The following is a 26,813-nucleotide window of genomic DNA, read 5'->3' as shown; positions in this document are numbered from 1 at the left end:
AATCTGACCCGGATATATATAAGCATCCCTTTAAAATATAAGTAAACGTAAGTTATTTTAAGTCATTGTAAACTTTAATTAAGAAGTACTCTACTACTCGAATTAATTTTAGCGATCCATTTATTCAATTCAATTCAAGTTTATTTATATAGCCAAATCAATTTATTAAATGAAATGTATTAAATGAAAAGTAAAGGGAAATGACCGAACTCACTCACGAAACTCATTCAACAGGTAATTCAACAGAATGTTAAAAATGATGATAATTTAAAAAAAATACAGATTTTTTTTTTAAAGACCGAACTATTATAACTCTGTTTTGGTATATAAAACACACACAAACAGACACACACATGCAATCACTGCTTAAAATTATAAACAACTCACGTTATATCTTTTTTCTGTTACTAGCCTTCATTTATGAGAACGAAAGTATTTTCCGTTTGCATTTGATGTGACTCTTCAATTATAAATGAAAATTTTCCAAATTCGTACTTATTTGAATTAGTTGTTGTTGTTTTTTTTTATAAACATTTAGGTTAAAGCAAAAGTTTGTTATATTAAATGTTTTTACATCCGTTCTTGCCCTGCTTGTCTGACGTAAGGCAGTCGTCAGTTGGTGACGCTGTGTCTCTTTGTTGGCTTAGCAGCAGCGGCGACGTTTTGTTGTTATTTTCGCCGCAGCTGAAAAACGGGCTCGGATCAACGTTTCATACGCTATAGACCTTTAGGTGTGCTTGTCACTTGCTGATAACCGCGCTAGGAATGGACTCAGACGAGGGTTATAACTATGAATACGACGAAGACGAGGAGGAATGTAGCGAGGACAGCAATGAAGAGGAACCCGACGACGACACCCTGGAGCTCGGGGAGGTGGAGTTGGTCGATCCCGTGGTGGCCGGCGGGGAGCGAGATGAGTGCGGTGAGACTGGCGGAGGAGGCCACGGCCCGGGCGAGGAAGAGGAGGAAGACTACCGTTTCGAAGTTTTGACTGCCGAGCAGATCCTCCAGCATATGGTCGAGTGTATTAGGGAGGTCAACGAGGTCATCCAGGTAGGTATTTTGGTATGACAGCATCAGGAAAGATCGGGGTCCTAGCGTAAAAACAGGCCGTGGATATTAGCTAAACCATTAGCCTTCCAGTAGTATACTTGTTATAGTTGACAGTTTGAGAACAATGATGAGATTTATAGAAAACTAAACTTACATATATATAAGATAATTGCACTATGGAACTTGGTAGTTAAAATGAAGACATGAAAATTTTTCTTATATATGTGAAGGTAAAAATTTCCATTAGGACTTTTCATCCAGGAAGTAGTCCCATCCCTAAGTTGGCAGCAACGCTTGCTAAGCTAATGTTAGCTCGCTGGCTACATAGCATCTTACAGCAAAAGCTCTAGACCAGGATGGTGTTGAGTGCCAGCTCCTGCTAGACGACAGATAGTGTGCGTTGAGATGTTAACTGAAACTTGGGTTTTCAGAAATTTTGCATTTCTAAAGCTAAACCTTGCGTTTAGTGTTATTTTAACGTTGGACCCAAAGGCTTGGCCAGCGATAAGTTAGCAAGTGGGATGCTAGCTTAGTTACGCTTATGTAAAAGAACGGGTTATGATAATTTCATTTTTTACCAATAACATAAAAAGTTAAATTTTGCGATAGCTTTCAATGAAATTTATGAAGAAACGGGGGGAAGTTCTTCGCTTTAAGCTAGCGTTAACCTGGGCCTCCATTTCCTTTCACAGAGCTTCACTTGAGCTCAGAATAAAATGGAAAATGATCTTGATAACTCAGCATCCAGTTTGGTATCTGAGAAAATGCGTTGGAGTTTTATGTTGATTTCTATATAAACAAGCCTAAAAACTAAAATTGGCCAATAATGATACATATTATTTTTCTACCCTACGGCCGCATGGCAGTTTCTTTTCTACAGCAAAAACGAGTAACACGGTGATTTTTATCCCCGTTAAATATTGTTTATGTTTAATTATTAAATTTTCAGGGTTTTGCAGCACCAACAAATGCCTTTAAAGTTAATCCATACATAGATCTTCTGATATGACGTTTGTAGAATATGCTTCAAAAAGCCAGTACTTTATTAACATGCATTGGCTTCATAGTGGTCAAGTTTACATCAACTTTAGTCATCGGTACTGAGAAGTACTACTAATCTTTTGACCAACCCATTCATATCAACGTGGTTAGATAAATTAGAAGAACATTTTGCAGTGGAACCACAAAGAATAACAGCTAAAGGAAGTGTAAAATTGAATCAGTGCCCTTATAAACGATACCATCATCATTGTTGTATGTTTTGCATATCTGTTTTAGGGTGTGTTAGTGTTAGCTAGGTGTACATAATACAGTCAGAACATACTAAATATGTTGTCAGTCCTTTCCAATGTTATGATTTTTGTTATCTCAAGGTGTATCCTGACTTTATTATTCCGCCAAGGTGAGCACCAAAGTAGAGATATACAAGCAGGGCTGTTTTTCTGGGCCAATGAACAGTCCATTACAGGGTTAGGTGGGATTTGGTACAAACCTGGACCACTTTCTTTGAAATTGTAAAATGGGCATTGGGCTAGGGAGACAATACACTAATTTTTGTTCACTTCTTTATATTTGACAAGTGAGATGCCACATATGTGCAACATATACATGTGGTCTCCTAAATCTCACAGATATTTTCCAAACAACTAATTATTATGTGTTATATGGGTAGTTTGAGGGTATAGCTTTCCCCATTTTTAAAGAGCAGTTTGTAACTTGGGTTAAACACTAATTTAGTACCTTACAGTAATTTCACATTAGAATACAGAGTTATTCTAATCCCTGAACTATAGTAAATGGAGTATAATAAGAAATATTTGTATTAACAGGTACATGGAGAGAGGTTCCTCATCATCCCTAGTGCTTTCCCTAAACTGTACAGCCTTGGCACTGGACATAGTCCATTTTATGCTACTGTTACACCATCATCCACATTTTCAGATAGTTTGTGAGATACCTGTTACACATTTAGAATACAACAAACAAATTATGTGTATACTACCTGTTTCTGAACCTGACACGCTTTATAATTCCAAAGTATTTTCAGAATGATGGTGTAAGCCAGTGGTTTTCCTGGTTCTGAAAGGCCTTTGTGGGGAGTGACATGGCCAAAAGCATGACTGGTCCATTTACCGACAAGGGTGTGAGTTAGCATTACTTTATTTGGAAGAAATGTAAAGTGTTTCTGGACGGCTCCTAAAAATGATATAGTTCTTGGGTGGGTAAGAACACATTTAGCAACATAATTCCATCAGATATGGAGGTGATTTTGCAAGGATTCATCTGGTGGGTGAATCCTTGCATCCTTTCTTTACCCAACTTAAACCACTTTCCTATCAATGTGTAGGCTTCAGTAACCTAGAAATTGTATTTTTATTTTATTTCCCCCCAGGCAAAAGATCTACAAAAACAGTACTTTTATAGGTGTTTATACATCTATGGCTCTCTAACTGCAATTTGGACGGAAAGTCCTTATATTAAGCCACAAATGGGACTGGGTATATATGATCAAGCATGATGATTAAATCCATTTTGTAGGGTATTTATTAGTTTGAGTCATCAGAAATCACAATTGTCACATCAGTGGGACATAAGTGCCACATTTGGCTTCATCCAGTGTAATATGCATGCAGACTTCTAAAGACTAAAACTTTTTGTTTATTTAAAAAATAAAAACTGTCTCAGTTGTGTCATCTTTAACAGCTACTGTGGTTATAAGAAAGGAATACATGCCTGAGTGTGCTTCATTGAATAGCTGTAATGAATACAAACTTTTCTAAATATATTGTCTATTATTATGGCCTTAGATTGTGATGATTTAATTTTGTGATAACTTGTAAAGCTGTAGTTGCTTTGTGTTGTATTTAGTGTAATGGGCAGCTGTTTTTATGTCCATTCACTGATGTACATGGGTGAACAGCAAGATCAAATATGAGAACTTGCTTATGTTTTCTAACCCTATTTCTAATGTGCAAAATAGTTTAATGTCCTGCCATAGAATATATTACCTTTACCTTCCTAATTCAATATTTATCTTTAATCAGGCTTTAAAAGCTGAAAAGGCCTGAAAGCCCTTACAACCGTTGGACCCTCTAGCTCATTGAAACTACCGGTAGTAGAAGTTGCAAGTAAAAATCAAAAATGTTTCTCACAAACTATTTCTTGTTCCTTTAGAATCCTGCAACAATAACACGCATTCTTCTCAGTCACTTCAACTGGGATAAAGAAAAGCTCATGGAAAGGTAAGAAATTCTGAATTTCTTGGCCATTTTTAACTTCCTGACAAGTGTCAACCAAAAGGTTCATAGCAGAGCGTATCTAAAAGCTTATTTTATTTCAATCTATTCAGGTATTTTGATGGTAATCTGGACAAGCTTTTCTCTGAGTGTCATGTCATTAACCCGAGTAAGAAGCCCCGAATACGTCCTCCAATCAACACTAGATCATCGGCACAGGACATGCCATGTCAGATCTGCTATCTGAACTTCCCCAACTCTGTGAGTCACATAATGACACTAACATGGAGCTCCACTATCTTAATGTGTTGTCAGGCAATTTAATGCACACTTTAACTTTTGTAATGCAAGTGGAGAAACAACAGGAGAGCATCATCAGAGGCAGGGACATTGTAATCCTGTTTTGTTACAAATGGGGAAACCTGTTTTATTTTTTATATTTTAAAGACTAGTTAAAAGCTTTGCTAAAAGTCATTTAACATAACAAAAGGTGGTTACAACAGCTAAGAAAATAAATTGCTAGGATTTCTGTTTCTTATACATGTTATAAGATCTTTATAAACAGATACAAACTTATCCCCCCCCATATTTATTCAGTAATAGCTCCTCCCCATGAACAACCTTGGATTTGGTGACTCTGTCATCAGGCCAGAGTGACATTAAAAATACAAGGGGGGAAAAACAAATTACATTTTTACATCTCTCTGATCAAAGCTATACATAAGGACTCAGTAGCTGTTTTATAAAAACTGTCCTCCAATAACAATATTAATAAAAGAATTGTTCTTTGAATATAAAGCTGTTCAATAACATAAATGTCACTTGTCTATTACATTTCTTTTGTTGAATGGATTCTAAAAAATTCCCAACAACATATTGTATGCCAAATTTATTTTATACCAGTTATGCCAGGCACTGCTTTATTTAATGCAGTGCACATTGCAGTCTTCTCAAAACAGAGGTGCTTGGTGTTTTAAAAAATTGGTAAAGGAACCTACTGGGTGGAAAGGGTTTAATGTTAAGGTGAAAATGGATCCGTAAATAAAAGGCACACATCATCATGTTTAGTTCTTCAGTTAAGATGATGTGATGTCAGAACTATGGATTACCATAACTGTCTGAATTTAGAATATTATCATTTGGAGCACACATTTCAGTGTTATTTCAATCAGGTTGTTAAAACAGTGTAAAATCCAGGTGATGTTTTTCTTAGAATGGTTTTCACTGGCCTCTGAAGGCTTTTCCTACTTGGTTACTAATTTTTTCATACCTTGTGTGTTTCATTCCAAATTATAAACTATCTGCTTTTTGTTGATACTGTTTGTTTAACAGTATTTTACAGGCCTGGAGTGTGGACACAAGTTCTGCATGCAGTGTTGGGGAGATTATCTGACGACCAAAATAATTGAAGAAGGAATGGGACAGGTATCTACTTCAAAATTTTAAGATTTATTTAGAATAGAACTTGTGACTTTTCTGCAACAAGTGGCAATGTCCGTTTTCTCTTAATCAACAGTAAGAGGGCACCAAGAGTCCTCAGCAGTTCTCGTCTACCTTCTCGCTTACCAGCCTATGTGCAGATACAGATACTAGTAGCCACTATCCAACCAGTATAATTTACAGATCAACTCATTTGATATTAGGATTGGATATCAGTGTAATCCTAACTCAAAAAGCTGAACTGTGTATCCATGACAGTGGGATAGTGTGTTCAGTTCAACGCTGTTGTTCTTTGTTTGTTACACCATGCGTCAGCACCTCTGCTTGGAAGTATTTCATGTCTGCAACATCAACATTTCTTTCTTTGTATCTTTGCAATAATTTGAATTGTTCATGTTAGTTTAAGAATTTCAGACGCTCCCATGATGAGTCATTTGGTCTTCTTGCTCTTTTGCAATTTTACAGTACTTTGAAAAACTGTGACGAGTTCTACGTTAGCTATTCTATTCAGTCATTGACACGCATCCATACACTCCTTTTAATTTATACATTTAGCGCATTTAACTTGCAGATAGACCTTCAAAGAATGACACAGTGGCTGTAATTTTGGGGGTTTCATTGTCTTCACTTGACATTTAGACAGAGTTTGTGTTCTTGTAACTGTCACAGGGCAAGCCTAAAAAAGTTAAATCAGAAAGGGCAGCTGCTCTTCCTCTTCTTTACCACTGTGATCCAACAAAACAAATTGCAGAGGGTGCTATTTGATACCGCCTTTACTATTTCAAAAGGTGGTTCTCTAATTATCTACCTTCTGTGTTTCCTTTACAGACCATTTCTTGCCCTGCTCATAGCTGTGACATTTTGGTTGATGACAACACAGTCATGTGAGTATCTGTGCATATATTTTTTATGTTGTTACATATTGGGCATTGTTCAATGAATAGCATAAGAAGTAAAATATATGCCAGAAGAATTTAAAATAAATAAAAGATGAGAAACAACATTACTGGTCATAGACTGCATATACAGGTGAAACGTAATCGCCATAACATCATCGAAGTCCCATTGTGAAGCTGAGTGTATTCACCATCATTATCTTAGCTTTTTGAAACCAGATGTCACCAGGGTTGGTTAAGGGGCATTGTATGCTCATGCTGTAGCGGTTTGTTAGTCATATGGGAAAGCGTATCCGTCTTTGTTGCCCTTGTGGACACTAATTAAGACCATAATTAACAAAAAAATATATATATGTATGTGTATGTATGTGTGTGTGTGTATATATATATATATATATATATGTGTGTGTGTATATATGTATGTATATACATACATATATATATGTGTGTGTGTGTGTATATACCGTATTTCCCGGACTACAAAGCGCACCTAAATATTAGCCACACAAGCTAAAATCAGGGGAAAATCCTGTTTTGTACATACATTAGCCGCACCTGACCAAAAGCCGCAGGTGTTTCAATGTTGACTTATCATATGTAAGAGAATATGCACAAAGGGAATTGTCAGGAAAGAGATGGCTGTTTGGAGACATCACTTTTATTAAAATCTTGAAAAACAAGTTATGGGTACATATTTGCACATGTAGTACATAACAGTAGCCTACAGCACACCAGAAAAATAGATTCGGACTACCTTTTAGGCTCAGGTGCAGTGACACAGCTTTAACAAGAAGAAAAGTCAGTCATTCACCATCTTTCTCTTCTTCCTACGCACTAAAACCACCAAAGTCCTCTTCTCCAGTGTCGGATACAAACAGGCTCAGGATGGCTTCGTCATCCACTCTTCTTCTCTCCTTCGTTGTCACTTTCAAAACCAAAGAAATCCTCATTGTCAGTGTCAGAGTCGAACACCCTCAGAAGGGCCGTGGCGGTGTCCTCCTCTCCATCATGCAGCAGTCCAGCCCTTCAAAATCCGTTGGTGATCGTGGATGTTTTCACACTTTTCCACGCTGTCAGAATCCACTGGTGGAGTTGGGCATAACTTGCTTTTTGGGCATAACTTGCAAGTTTATCGCCGCTCATCATCCACGACTCCCGCTGAATGCGTACCGCTACTTTGAAGTTTGTTTTTCGCGCTACTTCGTACGGCACTACGTTGCCTGGCGGACGGACATGTGACTAACATACCACTCTTGAACCCCGATCCTTCCGCCAGGCAACGTAGTGCCGTACAACAGCGGAACACACAAAACAAATCGTCTTACGATATGACAAAAATCACGGACAATCCATAGAAAAGCCGCACCTGACTAAAAGCCGCAGGGTTCAAAGCTTGTGCAAAAAGTAGCGGCTTATAGCCCGACATTTACGGTATATATATGTGTGTGTGTGTGTGTGTGTATATGTGTGTATGTATATATATATATATATATATATATACACATACACAGAAGCTTGTAAAAATTATAAATACACACATTTCAGTCATATAGTTAAATCCATATAGACATCCTTTATTGATTCCTTTTTATTTTTAACATATTGGTATGAATAGAAACCATATGTTAAAAGGATTTCTTCCTTTTGTTTTGCCTTGTAAAAGAAACCCATCAGTACAAGGCTTTGAAGTTGACCCTTTTTGTGCTTTGTTCACGTTCAGTGTAAAGTCCAAAGAAATATACCTGAATAAGCACGGACGCTAATCTCTTGTACCAGCTCTTAAGCTGACAGTAATTGTCTTAACCTACATTCTGATATTACCAGCTACCAAGAGACCTTACTGTATTTTCAGTAATCAGTTTAGGCCATGCATTCAAATAGAGTTTGCATATGAACTTGTACTTTTCTATTTCGGAATGTTGCTTCATAATGAGATAATATTCACATGTCAGCTTACAGTAATACTTAGCATATTTTCTTGCGTAACGCTATCTTTTGATGATCTCACCCATGTTTTGTAATGATGGCTAATATATTATTTGACTGCTTCCACAGGCGCCTCATAACAGATTCAAAAGTGAAGTTGAAGTACCAGCATTTAATTACAAATAGTTTTGTAGAGGTAAGAGATCTTTTTTTCTTCTTCTTGACAGTATTTCGAGATTGAATATCAAACTTTGATCCGTAATGTGAGCTGCTGGGTTGTCTCTTAATTGCCCCTTGGGGATACATAAAGTCTTGTGAATCTGAATATGTGTACTACTTTGAAAAGCAAAAATCTTATTTCTGCCCTCTGAGTCTAATTTGTCTCATTACTCATTTTAGTGCAATCGACTGTTAAAGTGGTGCCCTGCACCAGACTGCCATCATGTTGTCAAAGTCCAGTACCCAGATGCCAAGCCAGTGAGGTGCAAGTGTGGACGCCAATTCTGGTAAGAGAGAATTTTTTATTATTTTAAAACCTTTCTTGTAAATTTATTTGCAGTTTTTGAATAATGTGTTTGATATTGCTCCCTTTGTTTCAGCTTCAACTGTGGAGAAAATTGGCATGATCCTGTGAAGTGTAAGGTGCGCGAAATGGAGATTATTTTCTTACCTTAGAGAAAAATTATGCTTTGGATTCAGCTTCTACTTAAGAAAAATATTAAGATTAGCATTCAATACATGAATCCATTTCCTTCTATTTTAACGTGTTTGCAGTGGCTGAGAAAATGGATTAAAAAATGTGATGATGACAGTGAAACTTCAAACTGGATTGCAGCAAATACCAAGGTGTGGATTCTGAGGGTTTTTTTTCTCTCATGTTATGTATTAAGTTTAAATAGGATTAAACAATGTTGAAGTCCCTATATTTTTGTCACATATTTGTGTGCTCATAACCTGTCATAAAGTGTGCACACCTTACAGACCTGACAGTTGTTGACAATTAATGTTTACAATCATCAGTGCATATCTATGAATTACAGTTTTACAGGGCCTTGCCCATTGTTGCTTCGTTTGTTTCTGCAGCCTTTTTCTCAGTCTATAGCATGAATCATTTCCTTGAATTACTGTTTTTAAATAAAATTAATGTAATTTCATTCACAGGAATGTCCAAAATGCCACGTGACCATTGAGAAAGATGGTGGCTGCAATCATATGGTTTGTCGAAACCAGAACTGCAAAGCTGAGTTCTGCTGGGTCTGTCTGGGTCCATGGGAACCACACGGCTCAGCCTGGTGAGAATCACTAGCTCACATGCTTGTTATGTGGAGTCTTTTGTTTTAGTGTCTGCTGGAAATGTCAGAACAGGGGATGACTTTTTCCACCTTTTTTTTGTTGTTGTTGTTGTTGTTGTTTTTCGCTACACTTAAATGACAGCTCAGGTTTCTTACTTCCTCCATCATCACTTGTTTGGGTTTTTTTTTTTAATGGCCCTAAAAGATGTAGAGATTAAAATTCCGATTTTCTGTGTTAGAGTGCCATATGAATGTGAATTTGACCACCTTAAACACACATAGTATAGCTTATCAGAGAGAAGAACATTACTCTTTTCATCTCAGTTATATATTTTTAATATTTCAGGTACAACTGCAATCGCTACAATGAAGATGATGCCAAGGCAGCCAGAGATGCTCAAGAGGTAATCAGTTATATTGAAGCTTCAAAATTTTTGTACGTTCTTCTATTTGCCAGATGTATAAAATCAAGTAGCCTCAACTGTTGTACCAAGCATGGTTTATGTTCCAGTTAACGCTTACATCTAAAAATGAATTACAGTTATTCTTGAAGGAGAAAAACCATGATTAAATAAATAACATGACATTTCTATAGTTTACAATAACTAAAATATATCTGTATATTGGATATCGTTTTATAAAGAATTGTACAGCAAGCTGATAATTACATGATGATTCAGACCTGACAAACAGTTGAGACATTTCAGTATGTCTCTGATATTCCAGTGCCCATCGAGAAAGTAGAGTGACAGTCTATTATAAGTAAAGATGAGCGTGCTCACAGTAAAGGAAGTCCATGCTGTGTGTGTATGTGTGTTTGCAGCGCTCCAGGGCAGCCTTGCAGCGGTACCTGTTCTACTGCAACCGCTACATGAACCACATGCAGAGTCTGCGCTTTGAGCACAAGCTCTATGCTCAGGTCAAGCAGAAGATGGAGGAAATGCAGCAGCACAACATGTCCTGGATTGAGGTGCAGTTTCTGAAGAAGGCTGTGGATGTGCTGTGCCAGTGCCGCTCCACACTCATGTTCACTTATGTCTTCGCCTTCTACCTCAAGAAGAACAACCAGTCCATTATTTTTGAGGTAGGGCAGTTTTTGGCTCAGATACACTAGTGTGATTGTACCTTTTTTATATGAGATATTTACTATCGTGCTGGAAAATTTTGGTAGCATTATTTGCAGCGGGCATGAATGAATCCAACATGGCATACGAACGAAACTGGACACCTCACCAACCCCAGATGTAACACCTTTTAGCTTTCGACTTTTGTGGAAGCTGTGTTCGTCTCTCCCCCTCTTTCATTCACACAGTTTTGATCTTCATGGATGAACTAAGTGCTGAAGAGCTGTTTTTTGTTTTTTTTTGTTTTTTAATTACTTTATTAGAAATTCTCATAGATTAGACATTTGTTCCTTTAGCTCTATTATATAGTGGGACGTTGCTTATCTGATTATAATGCAATTATCACTCATCAGAACAACCAGGCAGACCTGGAAAATGCCACCGAGGTGCTGTCAGGCTACCTAGAGAGGGACATCTCCCAGGATTCCTTGCAGGACATCAAGCAAAAAGTACAAGACAAGTACAGGTCAGTGAAGGAAGAACTGTACTGGTGCATGCCATGGCTGACTTTGTGTGTTTTGGAGCTTAAAATTTGTCCTGTGTCTGTAGATACTGTGAGAGCAGGCGAAGAGTGCTGCTACAGCACGTGCATGAAGGCTATGAGAAGGACCTGTGGGAGTACATTGAGGATTGAGAACACGTCCCAATGCAACGGACTCTTGAGTATCTTGACAAACTAGAGCGCTGATGCAATTTAACAGGGCAGCACAGGCCTTCTGCCGCCTCTCCTTTGGCAAACCAACCACTTTTGCATCATTTTTTTTTCTGGATTTGTTTAACAAAATCTTCAAAGTAAATTATATTTAAATAAAGGGTAGAGTAATAAAAAAATGTGTACTACAGTATTGTTAGCAACAGAGTGGAGGGTTGAACAAGCAGAAGATCCATATTAAACAAATACATCCTTTTGGCTTGTATTGTAATACCTCCCCTGAACTTGTTTTCCTCATGTTTTTTTTTTTTTGTTGTTTTTTTTTGCTTGTGAATCTTTTACTCTGTTTTGATTTTGACTTTTGTTTTCCCATCAGTGTGAAAATGTTTTCAACACAGCTTTAATTGTCCTGGCCATGTCTGCAATATGTGGTAAAGATCCTTGTCTGAGTGGCTGAATGTTGATAGGCTGATTGCAAAGGGGCAAAGACATTTCAGGGGGGGGAAAAAAAGGAAGAAAAAAAAAACATAAAAAGAACAAAATAGCGAGTCTGTATTTTTCAATTTGTAAATAGTCCATATGCATGGAAGTTCAAGAGCAGGAGTGGCACGTGTTTGCATAATTTTCAAATATTTATTCTTTACCGTGCTTTTGCCATGTAGGTTGAGTCTGTCTACTCTCCACAGACTGTTGATGTTTGGAGGTCTTTGGCAATAAGATATTCGTCCTGTCATCTGCAGTCCCTTCAGAGCAGTCATAAGTTATACCTAACCAGTAACTCAACATGGAGACTGACAGAATTGGCTTTAGTTTCCAGGTAATCACATAAAGGACTCAGTGAAAGTGCACAGAGGAGCAGGATAAAGTTTTACAGGTCAGAGGTGAGGTAGAACGCACCGGCCCAGTGTCTCTCTATGCTAACCTTTTGTTGTACCCCCCTAGTTGTTTTTGGAGGTGTTTAACATTTAAGAACATTACTAATTATTTGCAAGAGTCAAACTGAGTGACATTCACTCCTTTTTTTTTTCTTTTTTTTTTTTCTCTTTTCTCTCCCCCTCTTTCCTGACGTGGCTTGAGGTAGCTCAGCTTGCACCTTGAGAATTGAAAGAGGGTAATGGAATGTACTGACAGCGCGGCGTTGCACTGCTGCTAATTGGGCTCGATCACTGTCAAACAGGGTCAGGCATCTGCATCACTCTTGCAGGGAATATTGGAATGGAGGTGGTAGTGGCATCATCTCCATTCAGGAGCTCTCTTGCCTTGCAGTGAGACTGAACATTGCTTTAATTGAGCTACACAGATGGACATGTGATCCTTAAGGAGCTGAGGGAGATGGGACAAACTTCTAAAGGTTGTAGGAGTGTTTTGTAAAGCTGTTATGCTTTTTCATTAAAGACTGCATTTTTTTTTTTTTGTGTTTTTTTTTGTGTTTTTTTTCCCTCTCGCACGTGTGTTGAGGTTTTGGCATTGAAATGTCAGTTCCCCTCAAGATTTTGCATTGCTCTATGCGGTGGTTGCTCTGGTTGTCAAGCTCTCTGCTTGTAAATGCTTGTTCATCTGTTCTCTGAAATATGGCAGTCTTCAGAAAGACTGACTGGAGGGGACGCGATTATACAGGCAGTGATACGAGTCTGAAGATGACACCAAAGTGTCAGCCATCACTGAAACACATCCTTTGCCCCAGTTTCAGATCTTTGGGGAATTCTTTCCCAAATGCTTCTTATGTGTTCAAACGCATTATTTTATCCTAGCAAATTATAAACTGTATTGTTTATTTGAATAAATGTCATGACAAATCTAATTTTTTGGAGTACTGTGTGAGTCATTAGAGTAGGTTTTCTCTCATCTTAATTACCTTAACATCCATGAGTCACTAATTTCCCCCCCCCCCCCCCCCCTTTTTTTTTTTTTTTTTAAAGCAGTGTTGTGTTCTGCAGACCTTGCCAGAGTGTCTTCCAAAATGACATGGAATTAATTTGATAACTTTTAAATAATAATTTAAACTTTTTTTTAGTTTATTCAGAGTGTTATATAGCAATCAGGTGGTTTTGTTTTGTTCTTATGTCATTTTAATTCTCTCAAATCCCAAACTTATGATGACACAAGGTGAATGGATAAAAGATGGGCTGTTTTCTCCAAGCTGTCTTGCAGTAACACCAGCTGTAGCTTTGCTCATTAGGCTAATGTGCTCTCTAGGGTTTTCATTGTGTCTGCTAGTAGTTCATGAACATCTCAGCTTAACGGATGGAGTAACAGAAACAGCTACTCACATTAAATTGACATCCAAAAGACTTTTAATAGTTTTATAAATATCTTCAATTTGCACTATTAAAGATGTCTTGGTAGTGTAAAAAATGTTTGGGGGTGGAGTTAGTTGTTTTACATGAAAATATTAAAGTGCAAAATGTTAGAAACATTTTTTTGTTTTTTTTTTGGGGGGGGGGGGCGATTTTATTTTTGCAGCACCACTCATTTAACTGTCTGAGGTGTTTTGAAAGTGTGTCATTATGAAGACTTCCACTGTTGTACTGTCACTGGTATAAACCAAGTCCATCCCTGGAATTGCATTTTTAAAATAAAGAGCATTTTTAACAGTATAGTGTGAATGTAAGAGTTACATTTTCAGCCACATGATGGGGACAAAGACACCAGTTCTGACAAACATGATTACTAATTGTGAGTTTCAACGTCAAATGCATGGTGTTAAAATGGAAGGTGTGACACAGAACGCATTATTTTTGACAGCTTATCCATAATTAGCACCAAACAATAACATTTGTCTCAAGGTACTTTGTACAAGTTAAAGATCCAACAGTAAGACATAGGAACCTTAACAATCAAACACCCCTTTTGAGCAAGCACTTGGAGATAGTGGGAAGGAAAAACTCCCTTTTAACAGGAATAAACTCTGGGCAAAATCAGGCTTGGGAAAAAGCAGTCATCTGACACAACTGGTTGGGGGTGAGGGGAGGAAGAGAGGACCCAAAATTCATAACTAGTGATTAAATGAAAATGGTGTATAAGGACAGAGTTAAGAAGAAATGCTCAGTGTGTCATGGGAAGCCCCCAGCAACTTTAAGCCTATTGCAAAGTAACTAAGCGTTGAAATTGTTTTTAGCAAAAAGGGAAGTTTTAAGCCTAATCATAAAAGCAGAGAGGGTGTCTGTCACCTGAATCTGAATTGGGAGCTGATTCGACAGAAGAGGAGTTTGAAAACTTAAGGCTCTGCCTCCCATTCTACTCTGGAATATTTTAGGAACCACAAGTAAACCAGCAGTCTGAGAGCAAAATGCTCTGTTGGCATGATATAGTACTATGAGTTCTTTAAGATAAGATGCTGCTTGACCTTGTATGTGAGGAGGATTTTAAATTCAATTCTGGATTTACCGGGCGAGCCAATGAAGAGAAGCCAATATGGCAGAAATATGCACGCTCTCACTGCAGCATTTTGGATGAACTGAAGGCTTTTCATTGAGTTTTTAGGAGAGCCTGATAATAATGAATTATAATAGTCCAGCCTAGAAGTAATAAATACACAAACTAGCTTTTCAGCATCACTCTGGGTGTATGGTTGATTAATAAGCTGATGTGGAAGATTGCTTCCGCTCGTTCTCCTTGGCCTGTTCTTTGAGGATTCTAACAGTATGATTCAAACTAACATAATCATCCTGCTTTAATCAGGTTTCAATTCATTCGTTTAGGAACACATTATAGCTTTACAAGAAGTCTTAACATTGTTTTTTTCCCCTTCTCTTGAATATTTAGAGTTGAGAAGTGACAAAACACGATGGTGAGACAAATGTTTTAATTCAGTCTGCAGAAGTAGGAAAATCATACAAAATGAAACCACGATTTGAGGTTCAGTCATAAGTTTCACACTGACTGTATACAGCACACTCGGCTTGTGTTTTTGAAACCTGAGCAGTTTCAACACAAAAACTACAAAGGGTTGAAAAATTAAAGGAGCTTCCTCTACTGAATGGACTGGACCAAGCTTCTCAAAGTTATTCAGTGTTTTGACTTTAGTGCTTTCACTCATTTTGTATTTTGCTGATGGTGGTTGAGGGAGCATCCAAGAGCGCATCCATAGGTGTCCAGCTGGTTACGTCAACCATAGTATATATTATTTACATCATTCTCATCAGCCACTCAGTGAAACCCTTGTTCCCTGTGTACAGGGGCACTGTCATCTTGAAAGAGACCATTTCCATCTGAACAGAAATGGGTAAAGGTGGCGGCTCAGAGCAACTTTGCATTGATTTGCAGTGTAAATTTGCGTCACTATAAGGGTCAAAGTTTTTCCATTTAATTCATCACCGGTCTTTACTTACAATAAGGCAACCACCATCATCAGGGTCAAGATTAGTTTTCTGCATTAATGCTATATGTGACTGGCACCGCATTACGGTACAGTAAGGTGCTTGAAAGTAATGCTCATTCAAACTACGCCAAGCCACTAATTTCCCTCTGCTGCACTGTTTCAAAAGAAAGGTCAGGATGACTTAAAAAAATACTCCACTGATGCTCGCAGTTTATAAAAGTAAAGGGGCACAGTGAGGCAGTGATTTCTTTCATGTCATCAAAATTTAATTTATTAAAATAAAGTTACCGCATAAATGATAAGAATGTAAAAAAAATAATAATAATAATGAGCTAAACACTGAACATAGCCCATCACTAAAGAAAGCACAACTTTGTGCTTACATAACAGGCAATTTTAGGTGACTTCATTATTTTATATAAAAGAAGAAGTAGAAAAAAAAAAGAATCCAGTTCACCTTCATTCTCGAGGAACCTTTCGTAAGTGAGTTAAGAAAAAAAAATGCTCAGCTGTCGTTGCGCTCACAGAGGTGTCATAGCATTGTGTGTACGTGCCTGGAAACTAGTCTTCAATTTTGAGCCAGCCTTTTTTATAGTCTATGAGAAGCTCGAGGTAGTACTTCCACTCTGGCTCGCTGTCATACCTGACCTCAAATATGGTCTTAAGGGGGTTGGGGTGAGCCTCGTGGATGCGCAGCACCTCCCCTCTGTACCACACCTCTGATTTGTCAACTTCCTCGTACAGGTGGCGGATCCTCTTTCCCACCAACTCGGGGTAGCAGAACCTCATGGCCCTCTGAGCCCTCTGCACAGCTGAACGCAGGACCCATCGCCTCCTGTGTTCGGCGCTGTGACAGGCAGACAAGTAGGGACAGTATTTGATCTTCAAAAGTGATCTATGTTTTCTTTTAGAAGAGCTGCCAAGGGGTCTTAAAGCATGAGAGAAGCTTCCTGTTCTCTCCCACCTGTGCTTTGTTTTGGGTGTCCTCCTGTGAACGTCAGCCTCACCGATCACACTCTCCCCGTCATCAGTCTGTGAGATGGAAGCATCAGCAGATGTCTCCGACTCTGACACTGCTTGGTATCGAGTTTTTTTTCTCTTTAGACCTTCACTAAGTATCTTCCTCAGTTTAACAATGACTCCTGAACAATTCTTAGAGTTTTCCTTAGATTTGACTGATGGTGAGGACTGACCAACGTGCCACCTGCTGGAAGATCCCTCAGTTTCTGCGTCACTCGGGAATGGGGATAGCTCGTCCAGTGTTAAAGGACACATCCATGAAATATATGGATTCTGCTCTGAAACCATATAATCAGTCCCTTTATTATCACTCTCCTGGGGCTCATGGGCACTGCAGTTTTTCTTTGCAGTTGTGTTGACAGTGCTTTCAGCTACAACCTTGTCCATATCCCCTCTCTCTTCCTCATCTGACAACCTGTTTTCTAGAAACGTACGCCTCGAACGGCTCTTTACTCTTCTTTTAGTTTTATTCCTGTTCAAATGCAATTGTGTTTCCTCATCCTCTGAACATCTCTGTGGTTGCAACTCTGAGTGCGAGGCTGCGGAGGCAGTGGTGTCAGAAAATACAGGAACCCTCCCGCTGTTAGACGCTTCAGAGCTTCCATCTTGTTCCCTGTGATCGGAGTCCATATCTAATCCTGCAACACAGGGAAAATGGCAAAAAGAGAGCTCAAAACAAATGCTGAAATATCGCAGATAAATATAGGATTCTGCTTCCTCACAAAGTGGGAAGATTAGAGGCAAAGGAATTTATGCAGTGATCAGGGAAACAGTTACAAGTGAGAAGCAAGTCAGAAACAGACTTTCAGGATTTCTGACAAGGAAATATAAAATACTTGGTTTCCTAAAGAGCTTATTTCACACCTAAACCTAAGGATTTCGGCTTTTGCACATCATGATCCTCCACCACGAAACACCCTTACAGCAAAGATGGCTATGAGAAGAGAAGGCTATGGGAATAAACACAAAGGCTGGGAAAAAGTCAGCTGCTGCGAGGGGTGCTATCAGTCACGGATAAAACAGCAGTGAGGCAAGAAGAGGGCAACAGAAATGTTCAGACACTAGAGTCAAGTGCTCCAAAACCATGTGAACCTATGTCAGCAGTGAACAGCAGTTCAATTAGGCCAAGTTCAGTAGGTTCAGGAAGCAAATACAATCGAAGCTGTTGACAGACAAAATAAAAGGCAACAATAATTTTTTTTTTTTAAAAAGGACGACTCTATTGATATGCTATAATCTTTGTATTTTTAACTAACTACATAAAAACTCAAAATATTTAATTCAAATAAAGTTGATTAACTTAGTTAATGTATGTAACATTTTTTTCCCACCTATAATGAGAGAGCACTGTTATTATTTAGTATGTGCAACATTTCATGAATACTTGAATGTGATGACGATGAAGTCTGAAAGTATACACTAATCAGCCACAGCATTAAAACGACTGGGAAAGGGATTTAAGTTTGTATTAGTATTTGGATTTTTTTTTAACCCAGATATGTTAACCCAGTCTCAACACCTACCCTGCAATCTAGATAACCCACGTCCTGGTCCCAGAAACTGTAAGACACCCGGAGATGGAATGGGTCAGAACTGTTCAGGGAGCACCTGTTCGATATTTGGAACTTGGTTTTAAGGGTGTGTCTGATCAGTTTATATTTGTGACAAGATTGAAGCATTCTTATCAGAAATGCAGAGGGTGGCGAACACAGCCAGGCAGGTGAGGAAGGAAGAAGTTGTTTTTTTTCATGAGATTTGACTGGTGTTATACTATTGTCCTGTTCTTTGGACATTACACACTCATATTCTCAGAAACTGCCTAATGCAACTTGTATGCAGTGTAGATGTGGGTTAGTTAGAGATGGTACAACAAAGGATGAAGTCACCATCTTCTGAAAAGATCTCTGACCTAAAAAAAAAAAAAAAAAAAAGTGCCACACTTAATCCCTCTTGTGTGTAGCGGCCTCTCACTTCCTTCCCCTCATAATGTCATCCACCAGCCTGCCTTACGCCGTTTCAGCTACAGTGCTGTAAGTAGGCAACAAATTCATATGTCCCCAAGCAGCCCAGCTTAGCGCCTTTCCCCCTCAACCCACCCACAGTGTAATCATGCAGCTTCTTGTGATTTGTTACTGAAGGTTAGAAGAAAAAATTCCCGCTTTCTAAACCAGGAAAAAAGCAAAAGAGTAGTGAGATTGAGGGACAACAGGAAAAAAAATACCTGGACTCTCTTTTGGACGTCAGATGAGGTTGATTCTGTAAAAAATAAATGGATTTTATATTGAATAGTTCTTCTGTTTTGATTGGTTACTTACAAAAAGGGCCAATTAATGCAGAAAATATTCTTTGAAGGAAATATGATGCTTTATAATGATATCTAAAAGTTCAGTTCACATCGTGTACTGAAAGGGATCTCCTAGAATGCTATCAAAGTTATACTAAGGAAACAGGGATTTTCATAAAACCAAGCAAAATGAATCATCATAATTAATAATAAGAAATTACAAATCTTTTTACAAGTAGGAACATAGTTTGCGCTAATTACTGAGATGATATATTATATCTTATATGAATACTTTAGATTTTTTTGTTTCTTAGCTAATTCACATAAATAATAGCTTATATGTAGTATTAAATTACTTGTAAAATATTTTTAAAGCCATTGGCCTTATAGACATTTCTTCACACAGTTGTGTCCGGTGCTGCGGGGAAATTAGCACATGGAGGACTCACTGCAAAACCTGTGGGGGGGGGGGGGGGGGGGGGGTGTTAATGGTTTAAAGGGCTACAGTGTTGTAACTGTAGCAACCATGGTGGTTTGTCTCGGTATGTCTGTGTTGAATGTACACTCACCCAGCTGTTTGCAGACGCAGACATAATACAGAAGGTTGACCGCGTCGGCATAGACGTCGGGCAGGTGTTTGAGGGACATCAGTCTCCTGAGTCTGGAGGAGCAGGCTCGTTTATGAAGCTGGATGAGGATCTTCTCTTCAGAGAGCGTGGTGGGTCGCAGCTCGACTTTGTGCTCCTGCAGGACCTGGTCAATGAAGCTGCCGTGGACCATAGGAAACAGCTGCTCCTTGACCACCAGCATGGGGAGAAACACTGCTCCCGTCCGCATGACGTGCGGAAAAGGACAGCGTTCCTGGATCGAGTACTCTCTTAACCTGTCGAGGACCGTGTCAAGTGCCGATTTCATCTCCTCGTTGAGCCAAGCCTCTCTGGCTTTTACCCCCAGCAGGCAGGAAACTTTCTGGACTTTGGTCACGTGAGACACCGATTCGGTTATTTTCAGTTGGGACAACCACTTTTTAAGGTCCTGCTCTGAAGAAGTCGACACAGATTTGGACACAAGCTTACAGAATGACTGGTGCAGCTCAAGGAAATGCTTGCGGACGGGCGTTTGGATATCTTGGTTTGGTATGAACTCAGCTGCTGGCTGTGCAGTCGGCTTCTGTGGTGGTGGAACAGGGAAATAATTCTTGCCGTTAGGGATAATAATCTTATAGGTGGAAAGTTTAAGACACTGAGGGGGAATGTTTTTGAAATTTAGTTTGCTCCCAGGCAGTGGAGTCGTGGGTTTGGGGGGAAGGATGAGCTCCTCTTTGTGTTGTGTTGCTTTTGTGTCACCTTCAGAAGTCGTGTTTGTCTGTGCAGTCATCTCAGCAGGTTTGGACTCATCTGAAGTCTTATTTTCAGCTGCTCTAGATGGCTTAGTTTCATGTTCTTCAGGTTCAATTGTCTTTTTTAAGAAAATAGGTCCATCATCAGGTGAAGCAGTCTCTGTGGGCTCTTTTTTGACTTCCATTTTGCTGCTGTGGTTGGGACAAATGCTGTCATCTGTAGAGCTGCTGATATCTGATTTATCTAGGTTTTCTACTTTAATATTTTTGGGTTCAACAGCTTCTGCAGCACTTTTCTCTTTTGAAGTATTAGTGCGAGTTTCTTTAAAAACTAGACACACAACAGGCTCCTGTTTAGCTTGATCTTGTTTTTTTTCTTTGTCTGGCTTGGATTTAACTTCATGCTGCTCAGAGGACTGACAGGCTTTCCCTGATGCTCCAGCTCCAGAGATCCCTCCCGAGGTCTGCAGATATCCTTGGTAAGGTGCCAAACTGAAAACAGTGTCAATAACTGGCATAGGGGGAGAGTCATTCTTATTTCCTTCTCGGATAATCTCCGTTTTCAACTTTTGTCTCTTCCTGGTCCATTCCACTTCATATAAATCCTTATCCTCCTCTTTTATTTTGACAGGTGAAGATGAATGGGAAATGCTCCTCTTTAGACACTGTTTATTAACAGCGGTTTCTGGACTGGACACAGAGCTTTTATGTTTGCTTCTTGTTTCGACAGCAGGAGAATCGATACTTTTGTGGACATTTGCACTCTTAGGCACGTCTGTGTGGATCCGATTTGAACTCCGATTCGGTGACTGAGGTCGCCACACGGCTGGGGAAACTGGAACGTTTTTTGGCTGAGTCGGGCAAGGGACTTGAGATTCACAGGAGGAATAGTCCACTGCTCTGTCCACATTCAAGCCAAGTGGTGGAAGGATGGGTGAGTCCATATGCAGGCGGTTGAGAGGGGGGAAGAATCCTCTCATTTCTATAACTGATGGTGAGACACCTGGCTTGCTCACACGTCTGGCAGGGCTGGTTTGAGTCACAGGTAGGAACGGTGAGGAAATGGGTAGGTGGTCAACATGAAGGCCGGGGTGCTTGGGTTTGTCCTTTTGTAAACTGCTGGCGGACACCATGGGGTGATCCATATGTTGGCTGGATGGCGAAACATTTTTGTGGCTAGGATGAAAAGTAGGTGATGCATGTTGCCTTTTTAGGGGGGCTCTGATTTGGCTTGGATTTAAATGAAGTCTTGGAACAGCATAGCATGGATAGTTCAAACCCCGCATAAAAGAATGATTTGGCAACATTTCAGTGCTAGACAAAGGCAAAGGAATTTCAGCATGAAGCGACTGAGGCACTATGTAATGCTCCCGAGGGTTTGAGCTTGTGTGTTTATGAATAACAGCAACATCTTCTCTCTGCTTACTGCCACTATCTTTACACTGGGTTCTGTTTTCTACCTCCACATTTGCCTGGGGGTAGTAAAACACTTGGTGCTGCGCTAGTTGGCCATATTTGGACATGGGAGAACGTTCCTGATAAACCTCTGAGGTCATATGCTCATATGTAGGGTGGGAGGGGTAAAGGCTGGGGTAGCCTCTGGGGGAAGTCTGTAAAGGCTGGCTATGCTCACTTAAAGAACCAAACAGTGGACGAGTTGAGGTGCAGGGGTAACTGCTGTAGTGCGGTTCAATCACAGCAGGCAAAGTTCTTCCTCTAACAGGGCTGTATGAGTCCACAGTCAGCCTCTTCAGTGTATCTGTGCTGTGTTCAAACTGTAAGACTCTCTGTTGAAGCCCCATTTCTTGTCCTTTCCTTTCAACAGATGGTTTTTCAGCGTAGTGAGCATCAGTTTGCATCCAGTCACGCTCATATACAGTGTTTGGTATCCTTGGAGAGCTATGTTCCACACTGTAGCGTTGTCCTAACATGCAACCCAGTTCATTACAGCAGGGATTATGTCCGTAAACCGGCCTGGGAATCGCTAAGTAAACAGAGTTTTCAGATGGGGGTGATGAAGTCTCACCTCCAGTTTTTTGTTTTCTAATAGGCAACGACGCTGCAACTGTAGGACTGCTAATCTCAGGACTTTTCTTGTACCTCATAAAGCCCTGTTTTACCGGGGTGTGACGCGTAGCAGAAGACTGAGTTTCCTCTGAAGAATTGCTGTCGTGTCTGTAAATCAGATGGTTTCCGTCCATGCCAGAGAGGTGACTCATAGTACTCCGGTCGTTCAGCAGAGATGTCTTTGAGTTCCTCCAAGGAGAAGTGAATCCCGCTCCCTCTTTTCCTCTCGGGTCATAAGCAAAGAAGGCCCCATGGCACGGCAGCGCCTGCTTGCCCAGGAAACCAGACATATTTTGCGGTTTTGACAGTCCTGCAGATGCTATCGTCCGGTCAAATAATGGCATCTTGGCTCGTAACACTGCATCAGTGAGGGTTTGCATTGACTGGTTGCTCATCATGTAGTAGCCTTGTTATGATGATTCATCAATAATGCTCCGGACCTGCCAAAAAAACAAAAACAATTAGATTGTGGCATTTCTCACTGAAAAACTATCAAAAGTTTGTTTAACACTGGAATCAATCCGACTATGTTGACATCAGATATAGCAGTGAAGTGTGTTACGGAAAAATAAATGCTTAGTAGCAGAATCATGAGATAAGAACTGAAGTGACTTTAAAAAAAAAAATTTGAGGTTTATCTCACATATCACACTCACGCACATAAATGGTGGAATAAGAGTCCTGCATGTGAAAAATAAGTTACTATCTGAGGAATGTGTGGGGATCACGTGGAAGAGAAAATCCCCACCCAGGCCAGACGGCCTCAGACCATCACCACACAGGTCACTGGTGTAAATAAACACAAAGAGTCTTCAGGGTTTTTTGTAAAAAGGCTTCAGTAATTCATATGCGAGCACAACATGTAGATACTTAATAATCTTTGGTGTACATTCATCGCTATTTCATCACGTCTTCCTACTGCAGCCCTAAACATAGTTTCCATGCCACTCCTTCACATTACACATAATTGCATAACCACATAAAATCACAGTTTTAAGACAAATAATAACTGGACCAAATTATTTGTAAGTCATTCCTTTTGACCTTGTAAAGTAAAAAAAGCGCACACGGCTAATAAATGGTTCCTACAATGAGTTACAATTTAATTCTTGTACAAGGAGAAATCTCAGGTTTGAGAAAGGTTTTCCACAAACTGCCAAAGAGATAGTTGACACATGATGCGCCAAACCGACTGGCTCTCCCTGTACCACCTCCACTCCAACTGTTACTTGTGGTAACATAATATCCAGGTGTGACCGAGAGCAGTCTCAACTTCAAGGCCATCTGTAAAAATGAGAACTACACTGTAGCACAACTGTTGTCATTTCTGTGAGTCACATATAATGTGTTATGGTTTTACCATGGCTTACTTCAAATGTCAATGTGTCACTGTGATTGTATCAAAAAGGCTAGGCTCGCTTTTGTCGAAGTAGGACTTATCGCCTGATCTGGCATGCACTTCTCATCTCGTGTTTACATTCTCAGACAAAACAAGTGGAGTTGTTGCTGTTCTGCATTTTATTACCACAGCCCTCTGGTCATACCGTAGGTACTTCTTTGTTATACTTCTTCAGTGCTGTTTTGCATCTGACTCCCATTTATGGGAATTTGCTGATTAGCTTTTAATGACTAAAAACTCTTTTTGGTAACGCCTGACACTGAAACTAGTCAGCTAACAGTTCCTCCTATCAGCGTTTTTAAATGAAAGTTAAGAGTAACATCCAAACAAGACTTTGGGGCTCAGCAGGTAAATGAACAGTGAAAAATGATCTGCAAAGACAGATGTGTAATCCACAAAGTGATAAACACTAGCCACAGTGACCATAGTGCAGTATCAGAATCCCCCCCCCCCCCCACACACACACACATACCTTTTTTTTTCCTAAGAAAAAAGTATTTTTGCACATTCTTGATATTTTCACTTCACTCTCTTTTAGTAAGTGTAAAGCTGAGCGTAAGAAGTACAGCACATTTTCACCAAGGAAGGTTCTGCAAGTGTAAAAATTGGAAAGCAGAACAGAAAGCCCGCCTCCAGTTTGGAAGTAAATGATTGAGAGTTTGTTTTTTGTTTTGTTTCTTTGGGTGGGGGGGTTTGTTTAAATGTGGAATACAAAACCTTCACTTGAGTAAAATGCTAGATGCATCCCATCCCATTTTTAAGATACAGACATAACAGATAACAGATACATAGCAACGTGTGGATCGCAACGCAGTCTGGCTTCTTGGAGCAGATGAAAAGAAGATAACGTCGTCACGTGATCTGCCATGCAAGCATTTGCAGGCACCGATGAGGTCATAGAGGAGATAAATTATAAATTATACCAAGGTTTATTTGCACTCGCTTGCCGACTACGCGTGGAAATTTGGCTCAACAGTTAAAGTGTAGAGGTTTAGCAAATACAACATCTGCCAGCACAATCTGTAAATGCAAAAAAAATGATAAGACGTTCTGAGAATAACTGAAACTCTTGGTGAGGTTTAGAGAAGTAAACGACTTTTTTTTTTCTTTAATCCCACACAGTGACCCTCTCCAGTCTAATGACAGCACAGCACTGAGATCTTATCTTCTCATCCTGTTGACACCTTTCACACAAGTGGTGTGACGGCTTATCTGTATATGGCGAGGAGAAACGCGGTTTATGTGCATGGAGGAAACTGCGCAGAGCTGTTTTCAACGGACTAAAAACCGCACTCTAAAATTTGTGTCTGCCTGTGTGCATGCGCCTTTGTGTGTCCTCCCACTCCCATGATCTGTAGGGCAAGGGTGATGGAGAGCGTAACTTTCGAAAACAAAACGCCCGTGGCTTAAAACCACGCGAGAGAAGAGTGAAAAGGTAAAAGCTTACTTCAGTCCAGTCTAGCAATCATTAATCATTTATCTGATCACCAATTAGTCTCTCGGGTTAGGATATGTTGAAAGATCTCCGCAAGTTGGTGTGACATAAAAAAAAAAATCAATTTCCTCCAATATGTCTTAGACTTAACCAATGAAAGCGGCTCACGTCCAAACATTAAAAAACGGAACATTTCCATACAGCCGCGAAAGCCTCGTAAACCACGGCAAAACTAAAACCAAACTAAGTTCCAAACACACACACACGCACGCACGCACGCACACACACACACACAAAATCAGAGGATGCATAAATCGATCTCGACTGTATGAAATAGTTCCACCTTCTTTGACGCACTCTGACAGCTTTACTAAAAGGTTCACCGGTCCCGCTTTTCTGACTTTACGCACTTCTGCATCACAATCAGTCGTCAGTTACTTTAAACTGCGAACAACTCTCCTTACCTCACCCGTGTAATCAATGATTTCCACAAAGACTCCATGAAACTTCTAAGAAAAGAGTGGGCAAATCTCTCCGCCGCCCGTGGAGTGGATCAGTCCAGATGCGTCAATCCCACCAAATGAAGCGACAGCACAGCCTACTAAAAAAAAACTGCTGCGCTGCTGGCCCGAAGTCCACGAGGCTTTTAGAGAAGTTAACAAACTGAAGAAAAGACAAAAGGAAGGAGGATGGTCTTTGATCAATAGGCGGAGTCACACCCTCCCTCTATCCACGGCTTGTTTTCTTCACATGTCATGTTTTCTCGCTTTCAGTGACTTTTTGTCCGGCTGCCAACTGTCTGCTGCTACCGCCGAAATTAATTTAAGAGTCGGGGTTTTTTGCCCCTTTTCACTCCCTGTCAGATAACACACGTTTGTCAGGTTGACTCTTTCTCACCTTCGCGCCTTTGCCCGGTTCCCATGCCTGAGTGTCAGAATCGGACAAGCCAGTCTCGGAGCAATAAAGGAAATCACGTGTTTATAATTCCCCGTTCTTTATCTTTGTGTTGACTTGTATGCAAGTCATTATCCCACAGCACCTCTACGGTTACGTGAACTAGTCACTGCATACTCAACCGTGTAGTGGCACAGAAGACGCCTAAGGTTGGGAACATACACATTTAAATATATCTGCAACAATAAAACTGGTTTAAAGACATCCCACTGATGTCAAAATAAACTGTTCTCCGATTAGACTTATTATGGCAGGATGCATGTATTCTCAGAAATTAAAATAAATATATGACTTGACACAAAGAGAATCCAATATATGTAAATAGCTGCACCTAAAAGAAGCGTTTATGGCAGAGGATTGCATGTGTCGATCTCA

The 26,813-nt window shown here is 39.8% G+C and overlaps 2 protein-coding genes across 6 annotated transcripts; one reads left to right on the top strand and one right to left on the bottom strand.

Annotated features, from left to right (window-relative positions):
- The first annotated feature begins 563 nt into the window (after positions 1-563).
- arih1 (ariadne ubiquitin-conjugating enzyme E2 binding protein homolog 1 (Drosophila)) lies at positions 564-11,950 on the top strand. Its single transcript, XM_026175853.1, has 14 exons — positions 564-1,053; positions 4,228-4,295; positions 4,403-4,550; positions 5,622-5,714; positions 6,558-6,613; positions 8,681-8,747; positions 8,951-9,057; positions 9,151-9,193; positions 9,326-9,397; positions 9,713-9,843; positions 10,190-10,247; positions 10,667-10,927; positions 11,321-11,433; positions 11,517-11,950. Exons 1-14 carry the CDS (start codon positions 766-768, stop codon positions 11,599-11,601), a joined length of 1,590 nt encoding a protein of 529 aa, XP_026031638.1. The 5' UTR covers positions 564-765; the 3' UTR covers positions 11,602-11,950.
- A 3,459-nt stretch (positions 11,951-15,409) lies between these two features.
- On the bottom strand, positions 15,410-26,498 carry c7h15orf39 (chromosome 7 C15orf39 homolog). 5 transcript variants are annotated; one of them, XM_026175848.1, is made up of 4 exons: positions 26,382-26,498; positions 25,949-26,147; positions 19,814-23,090; positions 15,410-17,598 (listed from the first exon to the last, which is right to left on the bottom strand). In XM_026175848.1, exons 3-4 carry the CDS (start codon positions 23,046-23,048, stop codon positions 16,502-16,504), a joined length of 4,332 nt encoding a protein of 1,443 aa, XP_026031633.1. In that variant the 5' UTR covers positions 23,049-23,090; positions 25,949-26,147; positions 26,382-26,498; the 3' UTR covers positions 15,410-16,501. The 5 variants fall into 5 exon arrangements, with proteins under 5 accessions (XP_026031633.1, XP_026031634.1, XP_026031632.1 ...); XM_026175851.1 differs by lacking the exon at positions 26,382-26,498 and adding an exon at positions 19,182-19,216 and having other exon boundaries at positions 17,538-17,598; positions 25,949-26,375; XM_026175849.1 differs by lacking the exon at positions 25,949-26,147.
- Between the last annotated feature and the right edge of the window lie 315 nt (positions 26,499-26,813).

Source organism: Astatotilapia calliptera, chromosome 7 (assembly GCF_900246225.1).
Source record: "Astatotilapia calliptera chromosome 7, fAstCal1.2, whole genome shotgun sequence".
Classification (NCBI taxonomy): domain Eukaryota; kingdom Metazoa; phylum Chordata; class Actinopteri; order Cichliformes; family Cichlidae; genus Astatotilapia; species Astatotilapia calliptera.
The sequence above is the reverse complement of the archived record's forward strand: the minus strand, read 5'-3'. Positions and strand labels throughout refer to the sequence as shown.

Bases quoted from the DNA above. Each gene is read 5' to 3' on its own strand.
- arih1 (XM_026175853.1), top strand. From the start codon at position 766: ATGGACTCAGACGAGGGTTATAACTATGAATACGACGAAGACGAGGAG. The intron at 1,054-4,227 runs GTAGGTATTTTG...TTGTTCCTTTAG, and splicing joins AGGTCAACGAGGTCATCCAG to AATCCTGCAACAATAACACG. The intron at 11,434-11,516 runs GTCAGTGAAGGA...CTGTGTCTGTAG, and splicing joins AAAGTACAAGACAAGTACAG to ATACTGTGAGAGCAGGCGAA.
- c7h15orf39 (XM_026175848.1), bottom strand. From the start codon at position 23,048: ATGATGAGCAACCAGTCAATGCAAACCCTCACTGATGCAGTGTTACGA. The intron at 17,599-19,813 runs GTGAGTGTACAT...CCTGTGTTGCAG, and splicing joins CTGCGTCTGCAAACAGCTGG to GATTAGATATGGACTCCGAT.